Source organism: Pyrgilauda ruficollis, unplaced genomic scaffold (genome assembly GCF_017590135.1).
Source record: "Pyrgilauda ruficollis isolate IOZ18807 unplaced genomic scaffold, ASM1759013v1 scaffold3, whole genome shotgun sequence".
Taxonomy (NCBI): domain Eukaryota; kingdom Metazoa; phylum Chordata; class Aves; order Passeriformes; family Passeridae; genus Pyrgilauda; species Pyrgilauda ruficollis.
The window spans coordinates 14,034,542-14,048,125 of record NW_024524377.1 but is presented as its reverse complement, the minus strand read 5'-3'; the positions used below and the strand labels follow the sequence as shown (position 1 = coordinate 14,048,125).

Genomic DNA, 13,584 nt, shown 5'->3' with positions numbered 1-13,584 from the left:
CCAGGCTAGACAGGTATTACACACTGCACTCATGACTGTGAATAATGATGGCAGCTGCTCCCAAGAGACCAGGAACAGTCTTTCACAAAAAACACAGGTGAGATCATGTCTCTGACCATGGGGAAGTAGAAGAAAAAGCTAATTCACATTGCAAGTTTGGCCCTGCACTCTCCATAGCAGCAGCCAGAGAGCATCTGGAAGAGTTTGTCATCTCAAGAGCAAAGGAAAGCAAAGCACATGAGAAGCCAAATAAAGTAGTGACATTCTCTCTGTGTGATGACACATATGTGTATGATACAGCTTTCAAAATATTTGTACAGAGACACCTATTAACTTCTATCACTGCTCCAGGAAGTACTCATCTCTCTGTGCAGTTGCACTCATCTTGCTTCAATTGCTGCATCCTTCTTCCTGCTAGAGCTTTATCCTCCTCAATAACCCACTCTTCAGTTATCAGGTCGTCTCCTTCACCTCCTTTCAACACAGCTGAGATTATGTGACTGTTCCCCTCCACCACATGCACATCCCAGCCCTCCTTTCCTCCTCCTCAGGCACGATGCTGGCATTTCACGCAAGTTATTTCAGTTGCTTCCCACTCTTGGATTCAGCCATGTGCCATCTCCCACCCAGCATCCAAAGCTGTGCTAGATGGTAAGACCCAAAGAAAGACAGATGGGAGACTTCATATAGGCATCCTGGAGAAGGAAACTGGTCCACAGTAACCCCTCCAAAGAATCTTGTGCTTTTCCTCCTCTCCTGGGGCTCTGCTCTCTACCTCCCTTCCATCCCTGCTTGTCAGCCCTCCTGAGTGCCAGGGAGAAACTGACGGGCTCCATAGAGAACCAGCTCTAATCTGCAGCGTTGCTCTAAGTGGTTTCTCCTGCCCACCACCCTGGAGTGCTCAGGCTGCCGTCACTGCTGGGGAGAGGCCGTCCCCGCAGCTGCAGGCTGCAGACAGAATGAGGTCACCCAGCCCCCTCCAGCGAGCCACCCCTGCCCGGCCCTCGCAGGGCGCCCACACTGCAGCACGCTGCAGGTGCTCACCCTCCAGGGCTCTGAGCCTGCACCCTGCCAGTGCAGGGCAGCAATAACCCAGCGCAGCATCCCCGACACGATCACCACGATGCACAACCACAAGGGCAGCTCTGTTCCGGGAGGGAGCTGGGCAGGAGAAGCTGGCTCAGTCCCTCAGGTGTATTCACTCCATTTCTGACCAGTCACACCTGTGTGGTAAGGACTACTCAGCCTCTTCCACTGGCAGACTCCTTCACAGTCCACTTCTTTCACCAGCCAGGAGGCTTTCAAAAATACACAGATCACGTTCATGATCAGCGTAAAACAAAGCCCAGTCCAGCAAAATTGCTCCCTCCAGGCCTCTCCACATCAGTTCTGCTCCTGCGTGTCAGAGAGGTCTGACTGCCAGCAGAAGGACCCTCACTCTGCAAGCATGACCCTAAAAAAAGAAACAACACTTTTTCTTCTTTAGAGCAGAGACCTCAGGCACTTCCACAAGAAAACTGAGGGAGCAGAAAGCGAGAATGGGACAATTAAATTCAGGAGAGAGTATAAGCTGCAGATGCACAACGTGAACTGGACTGTCAGGAACAAAATCAGTACAGCACTTTCAACCCAGGAGGCAGCAAATGACCCTGGCTCTCTCTTGTCCGCTGACTTACACAACATTTGGAAGAGGACAAGTAAAAAACAAAGAATGATGTGATCCTCCCTTATATCTGCCTGGTACTTACTCATTTACTACTGCTCTGTCAGCACTTGCAGCCATTTGGGCCAGAAAAGAAACATTAAGAAAACATTTAGACAAAAAGCTGAGTGGACAAGTGTCCTAAAAGATATCAGGCAGCTGGCAGCACCTGTGCCCAGAGGCTGCCACGCACGAAAAGTGATGGGTCAGAGCTCATTTCCTTGTTCTTGTAGACAACATGGGAGGAAATGGAACCCTGAAGAGGAGCAGAGGTCCTAAATACACAAGTAAATTATTAGTAGGGCTTAGAAAATCATGTTATACCTGTCTTCAGCCACTTGATTGGGGCCTCCAGCCCCACTGAGGTTTGGGAGGTGATGGCTCTGTGCCTCTGGAAGACACTTGTGACATGTGGGAGAGTTTTCAGGTCTTCCCTAGCACTGGGAAAAGCTGACTTTTCATTTGTTCTCTGCCCTCCAGGGAAAAGGGTAGTTTTTCCAGCCTCTGTATCACCAACAGGCTGCAAGGATCATCCATGCTCCTGGACACAGACACATATCCCAAGACTGTCAAAGTGACTTTCTTCAAGGAGCTCAGAGGTTTGAGGCACAAACAGGATGATGCTCCACCCTCAGAGTCCCAGTAAGGAAGCTTTTGTTACCCCACTGCTCACCCCTGGATGCTTCCAGCAATCTGCCAGGAGAGCAATTTCAAAGATCTTCCCCCATCATCCTGCTCCAGGAAGGGTATGCCAGGCTGATGTTCAGCACTACTGAGCTGAATATGACAGCTGATTTTTCCTGAAGCAAGTAGGAACTCGGGCAAACTGATCTCTCAGCAAAGTTGCCCCCAGAATATCTATTTTTTAACAAGCTAATATATAAAACACAAAGTTGTTGGTGTTAATAAGCAGATGTTTATTTTTGGGAAGGAAAATAATCAGCTTTCAGTCTAACAGGCACCTCACAGGCAAAGATTTCTACTTTCTTACCAGCGATAAACTCAATTTGCCTCAGATTTAGCCCAAAGTGAGGGTAAAATGACCATGACTCTCTCCAAGGCCCTGCAATGGTGAGGAATAAAGCAAAATGTGGGCAGCAAACAAGCCAAGATGAGGCTTGCCAGCGCTGCTCACCGGGCTCAGCAAGGGAGAAATGATTCCTTTTCAAACGCAGCTCCATCCATTAGTGCCATCCTGAGCACATAAGCAAAGCTCCCACCTGGCATCCAAGTTATATTTATCCATAAAGCATTTGGCTGTTTTGTCTGGATCGTGGTTTCCAATCTTGTGTTTCATAAGCAAAGCTCCTCCTTTCCTCCCAGGAAGTCACATTTCTGATGGATTTACCGCTTGAGGTGTTTTTAAGGAAGTGAAAACAAACGACAAAAGCTTTGAAGCATAACTGAACTTCTTACCTCAGAGCCACAGGGATGCTGGGCCACAGCAAACATGAGGACACTAGATTTGGGGGTCCTAAAAATCAGAGGGATCAACTGCCCCACCCAACCCAAAGTGAAGACATTTATCAGATTCTCACTGGGGGTAGGACTGCCAGTCCCTCCTATGAGTATGAAGCAATGAATGTGGCAGGTGAGGGAAGCACACAGGACAGCTCTTGTGGGTGGCACTGAATAAAGAAAGCCCTTTGATGATCACCATGAGCTTTTACTCCACGAGCCATAAAGCACATGCTCCTCTCCAGCCTAGTAGTTTCTTGTTTCATGGAAGAAAAAAACCCAAACCCAGCTTTTTTGCTTTTTTTTTTTTTTTCACACCTGTAAGCCACCAAGCATTATCCTGAGCATCTTTTCCAGCATACAGGGCACAGGCTGGAGGTGGGTGCACCCACACAGACAGCTCTAAAATGGGATTTCTGGTGTCCTTTCAGAGGTGCCAGGCGGGTTCGAAAGATTTTACAAGGCCACAGCAGCATGTCAGAAGAGACAGAGCTGGGAAAGTCACAGAAGTATTCACCATTTTTTGTCCCTCTGGAGGCTGCTGCATTATCTGTGATCCCACAAAATCTGTTAGTGATATCCAGCACTCCCAAAACAAGTCCACTCCTCAAGAAAGGGTCTAAGAGACTACAGTAAACAGATTTTAAAAATCTGTGTTTGCTAGGGGAATTTCCAGCTCTGAGAAACAAATCAGGCTCTTTATAAAGGAATGATGACTTCAAATCTTTCAAGGCAAGACTGAAAAACATGACAGTCCTACCAGTGACTCCACAAACCAGAGCTCTAAATCCCCTTCCCCCAGTGCCCTCCTTTGCTTGCCAGGTAAGAGGCTGAATAAACCTGTCCATTTTTCTGTAACAAAGCAGCCACCTGCAGGGCCCAGAACAGCTGAGCCGGTCTAATTGCTCACTGCTGGAGGGCACAGTCCTGCCCATTTCCCCATCCTCCTCCCAGCCCAGGCACCAGTCTGACTCACCAAGAACCTCCCTGAAGGCTGTGGATAGTTTTCCCAGGGTTAGCCAGGCGAGCTGACTCACTGAGGACTTGGATGATCCCCAGAGGTCCCTTCCTACCCATATTATTCCATGAGTACTGCACCAGGGAAGCACAAGGAGCACAGGGCTGGAAACTGGGGAGGAAAGAAGTTTGCTCTTTTCACTGTTGGAGAGCTCTGCTCTCAGGGGAGCTTGGCTGCCTTGCTGAGCTGTCCTGAGCATCTCTGCTGCCTTTGCACACTGACTGGCACAGGGAGCCCACTGCCACGTGCCCCTGGCACAAAGGGCTGACAGCAAAAGCTGCTGAAGCAGCTGCTGGTGAGCACAGGCACCCCTGCAGCGGCACATCTCGGCAGGAAGGGCTGCTTGGTTATTGGAGCCTCCTTCCAGGAGCATTTAGCCAATATAATGATTTTGTTAGGCTGTTAATGCAACTCCTTCAAAGGGCACAAGGGAAACCAAGAAAAGTGAGGTAGGCAGAGAAATGAAGAGAACAAGAAGAACAATCTTCTCTTTTTAACATTTGTTACATCTTTGGCATAACAGAGCCAGGTCACTTTTCAGAGAGAATTGCAGCATTTCCATTGGTAAATTTCAACATGATGGTCACACAAAACCAAAAAGTCCATCTTATAGCTTGGCATAGGGTACAAAGTGATGCAAACTTCACTTACCATGCCATAATCTGAGGTGAAGAGAACATTTCCATTGGCACACAAGCCAACAGTGCATGGCTGCAGCTGGTCCTGCTCCTGCAGCCATACCCTGGCACCCTGCAAAAACCAGAAGACATCCCATTAGAAAGAACTGGAGCCTGTGAGATCTGCACCCAAGGAAAGGTGGGGGAAGCTGCAGTATTCAGAGGCTACTTCCAAGGTACAGCTGCTTAAAATATTTAAGTAAGTCCTACTTACATTTTTCCGAGAAATTTGGCTTTTTTTTCTAAATGTAACATGAGCGGAAGAAAAAGCAATTTTAATGAGCTTCACGCTCATTAAACTAAAGTAAGGAAACACCAATTTTTATAGAAAGTGACATGGAAAGACACCAACACACAGAATAGTTGGTTTGACTGTCTAAATATTTTAAAACTTGGAATAGCCAGTCATTAAAAGTCATGCTATAATAATAATAGAAAATATAAATAAAGCATGTTTACAATGTAAACAATACACCCACGCATCATTGTAAGTCAAAATGCTTCCAGAAATTACCAGCTAAGAGGATTTCACAGAGCTTTGTTTGCAAACTCTGGCAAGTTTCCTTTGGTAAATGACATGACCTGAGTGTTTCTCTGATGTATATATACACTGAAGTGTACACAGTGGTCCTTATGTCTGATGCATGTATGCACTGGTGTTTATATCTGGCTTTATAAATAATGTTTCACATACATTACAACATCTTAAACTTCTCCGTGTCTCTCAAGACAAGCCTGAGCACAAACCCAGATTTCTGGTAACACACATGCAGGGATCTGCAGGACAGGTAGATCTCATAGCTTGCCTACCAAAATAGTAGGGAAAACAAGTTTGCTGGATTGGCCTCTTCTGCCTGTGGGAGCTGGTACAAGGGAAGAGCAGGAGCATGAAGGCAGATCAGGACGAGCATGACCTGCAGTTACAGAGCTAGGCATGAAGTCACACCACATTTCAGTTATTGCAAACTAATCACTTCCATGTCTTCCTACAGAAATCACATGAACTCTGCTTAGAAAAATATTGAGAAAAATCCGAAGTGCTCAACTGTTGAGTAACATTAGGGCCATTCTGCCTTTCAGTGATTCATAGACTGACTTTCTTCCTAATTTTTTTTTTATGCCCCTAAATTATTGATCGTGAGCTTTAAGCCCTTCCTACCCTCTTAATCCCATCAGCACCATTAGCTCTTTGCTTGTAGGCTTAATATGTTTGAAGAAATTGAATAGTGTTTCTATATTACATTATACAAAATGTGAAACACTAATTCTATTTTTAATGATTTGTTTTTAGTTTAGGTGGGTTTTTTTTAAACTGCTTAAGTCACTCTAAACACTTTAGTACCGTGGACTTTCCTTGCTGTAGGAGATACATCTATAGGCCAATCTCCAGTCCTCCCAATAAAAGATCTGGGTTTAATGACATTAAAAAGGTGTACATAATTCTAGCCTTACTGCTGTGTTCTGGTCTAGAGTTTCCACATCAAGCAGATTAATCTCCCCTCTCCAAGTGAATTAAAAGCACCACTGCATCTGATCAGCACCTAAACCCATGGATGGCCTGCAAAGATCATCCTCATGGCTGGTGAACAACAGCAATGGAAAAAAATGGAATCTTACACTACAGATTTGAGATCCCAGAGAGCTGGTATGGACACTACATCGCACACAGACTTTGAGGAACTATATGGAGGATTTGTTACATCCTCTTAGGTTTTCCAAAACTCTGGATGCTTGAAATAAAGTGTCCTGAGGCATCTGGGCAAGACATTGCTGTTGAGAAATCACCAACTTCCCAAATCACATTCTGACTAGTGTGCATAAACATATGAACATCAACACGTGTTTAAAGATTTTTTTGCTACTTTCACCAGACTCCTATTACCACCATGGTAGAAAGCAAAGAGTCAGAAAACAGGAAGGTTGTGTCTCCAAACAGTGGGATGAAAGAAAGCCTTTTAAAAGACACTTGGTGTAAACATCCCCGACAGTGCATTTCAATGCCTTCAGACACCAGTAACCCAGGATGGCAGGGATGAGAGCCTGAGGCAAGTGCAGTTTAATCAGAAGACAGGTCTGCAGCCCGCCGTGCACACTGTGCCCCGATGCCAGGGCACACACCCCCTGCGCGTGGCAGCGTGCCCCCATCACAGCACCCTACACAGGAGTCAGGGGCGTCCAGCTTACACACACCTCCCACTCCCTGAGCACAGAAATCAACTTGGAGCGACAGGCAGCTGATAATCTGACACAGAAGAGACAATCCATGGACATGAAAACTGTTATTTAATAGGTACCACTTAGAAGGGAAAAGGGGAGATAGCTGAGTGATCCCATTGTCTATCTTCAACGCACAGAAATTATCTAAAAGTCCAGACTGACTCAGACCCCTTTCCCAGCAGAAGTCCATGTGCAAAAGTATTAACAAAGACTCCTCCAAGAAGACATAGCTCTTTTGTACAACACCACACAAGCTCATGGCAGGTCCTTCTGTGTGCTGCTAAGGAATAGAAGTCAACATGCTGAAACTCCCAGGCCCTGTGATATTTCAGCTGCCCAGAATGACTCATTTCAGTTTACTCTGATGCTGTAGCTGTTTGTACAACAGCAATTGCCTCTGCACAGCAGAGTATCTGCACCCAGTTATGCTGTTTCCAAAAGGAATACTGTGCTGAGACAGCCAGAAAAGGAACCACAGAGCAAATAATTATTGTAACTTCTGCCTAGCATAGCCATAGCCCCATTTCCTGAAAGCAGAGTTTGTTTTAGTGCATCTCCTTCCACCAGCCCTTTTTTCTAAACATGAAATTCCCCAAGGAGCCTTGACTAAGTACAGGAGCAGATGGTGGCACCTAAGAGACTGCCCTCACTTTACTCCACTCTCCCCCAATGCCACACATCTCATTGATCAGTTGAAAATATTAAATTGAGCAGAAAACTTTCAAAAACTGCCAGGCACCAAGGCTGAACTTCCATAGGAGGAGCAAGGTCAGTAGGAGTGAGCAGTGCCCAGCAGCAATGTGCCAGCTCTGGGGGGCTCCAGCTCCCACAAGCACCAGAGATGATGGGAAAACCCTGCTCTTCTAGGACAAGAGTAAAAACCCTTCAGCTTTCATTCTGATATAGAGAAGGACCACCCTGACCCACAGTTTAACAAAATGAAGCAACAAGCAATCACCAATTTGAAGAGAACACCTTAAAAGACAGAGGAGGAACAGCAGCAATGATTTTGCGTAACCACTTTCCATCAAATAAAGCTGGCTGAATACTGAACATACAGTTAACTCAAGCCCCTTATATAATGAGCTCATCCCCACCCAATTATTCTTTTACAAGGAGTTTATTGGGTTGGTCTATTGCTTTGGTTTAAAAGGGAACAAGAGCAGGAACTGAAAGGAAGAATAAAACAGTAATGTACCAGTTCCTATATCAAGGGCAGGTCACTCAGATGTTAAACAAACTCCGAGACCAACATCCTCATTCCTATGGCCTCAGTAACAATCTGTCCATGAACTTGCCTTGCCACAAAATGCACAGCAAAGCACAATCCTGAAAAGTGATCTTGTACCATGGGGTTGTAATTTAGAAAATAAAGCTGCTTGCATACAGAGAGAGCAGTGTTTCATCAGTACTGGCCCATGGTCACACCATCATGCCTTCCACTGTGGACAGTAAACTCTAAGATGTCATTTCTCAGTCCAAATAACACATGGCACTTTGGATCCTAGACTCAGAAATAAATAACATTTCCTGCTATTCATGATATCAAAATTCAATTGAAGCCACAGATTTCTTGGCCTTCTATGCCACTTTTTTTTTAGAGTGACTGAAACCGGATGTTCTCCCTTGCACTCATATGCCTGTATCTCATCTCAGGAGATGCACTGTGGTGTGTCAGCAGGGAAAGAATAAGGGAAATCTTGTGTGCTGCATCCAGGGAATGGGCAGAGAGGCAGAAAGGCAGCACACAGCCCTTACTGCAGCAGCAAGGCATCCACACGTTAAAGCAGAGTGTGGAGCCAGCAGCTACATCCTCATCAGTTATCAGCTGTTGAAGGCAGCAAGGTAAGCTCCAGAGCACAAGACACAAAACTCTGCACATGCAGGTGCCTTGGCCTCTCCAGGGCCCCCCAGCCCAGCAGGACACCCATTCTTGGGGGATTGACATGAGAAAGCACTCCACAGCTGTATCACTCTTCAGAAACAAGTCTTCCTATTCTGTTCTCCTTACTCCATGTTCTGGACTACCCTTGAATCTTCACGTTTTCCCAGGATGTCCTCTGTCTTCTGGAAACTGCTTCTTCCCAGGCACAAGCAAGGATGAGCTGCCCCAGCTGAATTTCAGGACACAGCAGGGCTGCCTCTCTCTGAGAGCACTTAGACATCCCATATCTCCTTGTGCACAAACCTGCACAACTGCCAGGAGTAACATGCTCAGGAGGGGCTAAACCAGCATGGCTGCATCAATTTTCCATGGGTTATTCAGAGAGGAAAAGTGGTTTTGTTTGAGTGTGTGAAAGGAGCACACAATTGTCTGCTTTTTCCAGTACAGGATGTTTTTAATGTTTTCTTTGTGTTTAAACTTGACTGTCTCAGCCTCTAACCTACAAACACAATACTACAAGAGGTTCTTGCAGTGCCTTCCTTGATTTAGGTAATTATACCAAATCAGCCATTCTGCAAAGGGCAGGGATGTCTCAAAAATGTACACCCCAGCACTGACAATCTGAGACAAAAGCCTCTGTGGGTGCAACAAGTTTTCAACTACAAGTACTATATACATAACTTACCTTTGTCCTCCCAGCACACTGAGGCTGTTCAGTGGGTATTGGGCATCCAAGCCTTGTGTTTCTCCTGGCAATGGATCCATATTCTCCTAGGCTTAGGAAAGGCTCTCCTAGCAGCATAGTGCTGAGCCAGCTCTCTTCCCCGCCTCAGTGGGCTTTGTGGTTGCAAACCACGAGGCAGAGACTGGGCTGGAAATGCCCTCGCAATTCAGACAAAGCTGGAATCGGGTTTCAATAAATGCACTTTCCAAGAGATTGATCTGGGTGATCATGAATAAGTGATAGGACAAATATGAAGAGCCTTAGCTAATGGATGTAGGATTGGTGGGGAGGGGAGTCCCTGGCAGCCTAGACCCATATGGTAAGGAATTTGCTGTTTTTCTGATGGCAGGCTGAAATGAAGCCATGGGCTGTATCCAATCAGCAAAACCAGGACCAGCTGCTGCAAGGGAGGAGCAGCCCAGAGATCACAGGTAAGAGAGACAGAAGCAACAGCCAACATGGAGCAACTGGCAAGAGGGACAATACCTGTAACAGCAATAGGGATAACAGAAACAAAAGTCTACTTCTCATCAGGCATGAGGAAGACACACTGCAGAGCAAAAAGGGACTGGATTGTACCTGTCTGGTCCCACAATTCCCACACAGCAGCTCACTGAGCCCAGGCAGCCCCTGCAAGCCAGCAGGGCTCAGAGCTGGGCACAAACTGCAGCCATGGGTCCTGCTACTCCAGAGCTGCAGCCTAGGCTGAGCCCATGACTCATTCTAGTTCTGCCAATTAGCAGCACCATTCCTCACTAATTAAGGAGCAGAGCCCTCAGTCTGCCAGCAGCTTTGCAGAATAGCAGTATCAGGAAAAGGTTTGTGCATTTTAAATAATCTAAGAGCACTAAGAGTTTGTCACTTCTGGTCACTGATGTATATGCACTGCTTCCCACTCCCCTTTTGCCTCCCCCTCCCATCTGTTCTGCTCCTGTCTCCTCCCCCAGTTTGGCTGCTGCACAGCTTCTCTTCTCGATCTCCAGAACACCTCCAAATACTTCCCAGGAAATGCCTGGTTCGTGGAGGTAATTCTTAATCTTTTCAAAGAAGCAGCTACACACTACAAGAACCACATGAACTGCTTGTCATGGGAAGGGAGGAACGAGCCCCCAGCTCTTTTTCACACACTTCAAAGCTGCTCTTCGCCATGAGCACAAGGTGCACAGAAAGGAGGCAGGTGTGAGTCCTTCCAGACTTCACTGTAACTCTCTCCAAGCTCAGTTTAAGATGAGCTGCCCCCTGCAATTCCACCATGAGGAGTCACTCTCCTTCTAAGATGAATAGTTCTACAGAGTTTGCAACCACCTGAGAAATTCTCATCAGTCTTGAAAATGCATACTGAATTTCATTATCTTCATAAAAGTAAACACCACTTTCATGCCTTCATTACAAGCTCTTCCCTTCCTAAAACTTCAATTAGGAACTGAATTAAAATGAGCTGTTCCCTAAGCACACTGATCACATGGATATCTACAGATGTATATTCCCTGTCACATCACAGCAATACTGGCATTCCTACGTCTCTTCTGTGGCCCTGAAAGAAAGGAGGTAACATGGCATCTGCTACAGCCCAGCCTGGCCCTAGCTAAACCTCCCCTGACCAGCTTGCAGCTCAAAACTGAGCAAGTAAAAGGTATTCCTGCCCTGCTCTCAACTTGGGCAGTGCTTCTCAAAGAAGCCTCTCCCACTTGCCACCAAACATACAGTGAGGCAGCTTCCTTGCAGCTCCCTCCCTCTCTCAAATTGAACCAATGGCTCCAAGGGTGAGGCTGGGCTGACGGACAGTTGAGAAGTCCTCGAGGTCCACAGAATAGAGCTCAGGACCTCAGGAAGCCACAAGGATACAGTGGTCTGTCACTGAGCAGCCCCAGTGCCACATCTTTTGTAAAAATCTCAGGCAAGAGCCCTGAAACACTTCTGCAATGCTTATTATGCATAATTTGGGATTATGTCCAATATCTTTTAGCATCTTGCCACATCCTTAACTTTCCCTACCCTGTAGAGTTCTACCATCTACTCACACATTTTACAGAAACGTACGCTTTTAAACCAGTCTCATCACTGTGAAGCAGAAAATCCCTTTTTCTTGCAGTCAGAGGTAGAGGCACAGAGGAATTCAATCCACCTTCTCTGTCTCATCCATTATTTTCTGCTCTTTTGCCATGTCTCCCCCTATTTGTCATTTCACTAATAAAGTAATCTCAGGTTTTTTAAACTCTTCATGTGAGACATTTTCCTGGTGTTTGCTCATCCTCAGTGTCCTTCCTTCAAATACCACCCAGAAAGCAAGGGGAGTGCCTCTGAGCTGGGATGCACTGTCAGTCAATCTGAAATAAGAGTGGAAGTAGGGAAAAATGGGGCAAACAACCCATGTAAGAAAGAAGCTGGGAGACAGGAAAGACAAAAGAGTCTATGTTTCACTATTTTCCAAAATCACTGGGTACAAAGACATGTGCTAGTAGCAGCATCCAACTACTAGATGTGGATGGCAGCACTGTGAATTATCATAGAATCACAGAATAAACTGAATTGGAGGGAACCTGCAAAGATTATCAAATGCTACTCCTGGCCCTGCACAGGACCACCCCCAAGAGCCACACCATGTGCTCCAGAGTATTGTCCAAACACTTTCTGAACTCTGGCAGGCTTGGTGCTGTGATGATGGACTCATACAGAAGTTTCTAACAAACATCACTGGAAAGCACCCATCTTGCATCACATTGTGGTGCTGAAGTGTTTTCAGTAAATGGAAAGGCAATAAAACATTTTAAAAATCAACAGGTCCAAGAGTTCCCAGAGATCTGTCCAATAAAGTTTCTCAACAGTTGATATTAGTTTTTTATAAGTCTGGTAATGCTGAGGAAATTCCAAGAAATTGAAAGAGTCAGAGTCTAAATAGCAGTGAAAGCAGGATTATCCCTAGCAACCATGGGTTGCTTAGTCTGAGAACCCCAGGGAAAATACAGAGGTTTTGCTCTCTGCTGTTCCATCTTAAGGATACTCTGGCTTTAACCGTTGTCCAGCGCCAGTTAACATGGAGAAAGAAGTCTAGTCAAAAATGCTACTTCTTCCTCTGCATCCAAGAACATGAGCTAAATAGGACTGTGACTGACTCTCATGGCATTGCCCATGTAGAACACAGTATTTCAGTAAAAGTCAGCTCTCAAGGAGCAAACAGAAGCAAAGGGATCTCAAAACTGTTGTTATGGATGAGAAAAATCACTACTAATTGAGGGAATTTCCAACAAATGTCTGCAGAGACAGGGTCAATACTATTTTGTATTCTCACCAAGGACCTACAATCTAAAGTAATACTGACAATACACATGCCAACATCTGGTAGATAAGTAAGTACCCACAAGGATGTGACCATCAGAGCAGTGTGGATTCCACAGCCCCCTGTTAGAACAAAACAGGATTAAAGTACAGCCAAACCGAAAGGTCATCATCAGGAGAGAAGGAATGCAAGGAGTACTTCAAACAGAGGAATGTCTTCTGGAAAGTCACAGACCCAAAGAGGATTGCAAATTGCTGAGCAGAAACTCCCAGGACACTTGGTTGCAACAAGAGTTGATGCATGTCTGGGATGTATAAACAGGAGTAAGGAAGTTTACTGCTTACTTATGCTTTGAGGTGTGAGAAAGAAGCCTTCCAGAGACAACATAAAAGGCTCAGTCATTTTTGCTATTCAGAAAGATCCCTTGTAGTGCAAAAGTATTTGTGAAGATGTTAATGTCATTATGTAGATATGCCAGAGCTAGGGCTGACCTATCTAGCCCAGACAGTGATAGTGGGGGGATTAGAGCAGCATGTGGTCCAGCATGGGCTGCAAACCTCATCTCTGCCTCCGCATCCTCAAGTGACTCAGCCCTGCAGAGAGGACACGACAGACAGCAGCACTGA

At 45.8% G+C, this 13,584-nt stretch overlaps 1 protein-coding gene across 2 annotated transcripts in view; it reads right to left on the bottom strand.

The window, feature by feature from the left end:
- LOC121356802 (unconventional myosin-X-like) overlaps positions 1 to 13,584 on the bottom strand; it is an 88,291-nt gene that overhangs the window by 69,274 nt on the left and 5,433 nt on the right. The window contains exon 2 of one of the 2 annotated variants that reach the window (XM_041473601.1): positions 4,830 to 4,928. In XM_041473601.1, coding sequence (XP_041329535.1) covers positions 4,830 to 4,928 — 99 coding nt within the window. Of the gene's footprint in view, positions 1 to 4,829; positions 4,929 to 13,584 lie in introns of those variants that run through there. The other variant, XM_041473602.1, reaches the window with a different exon arrangement.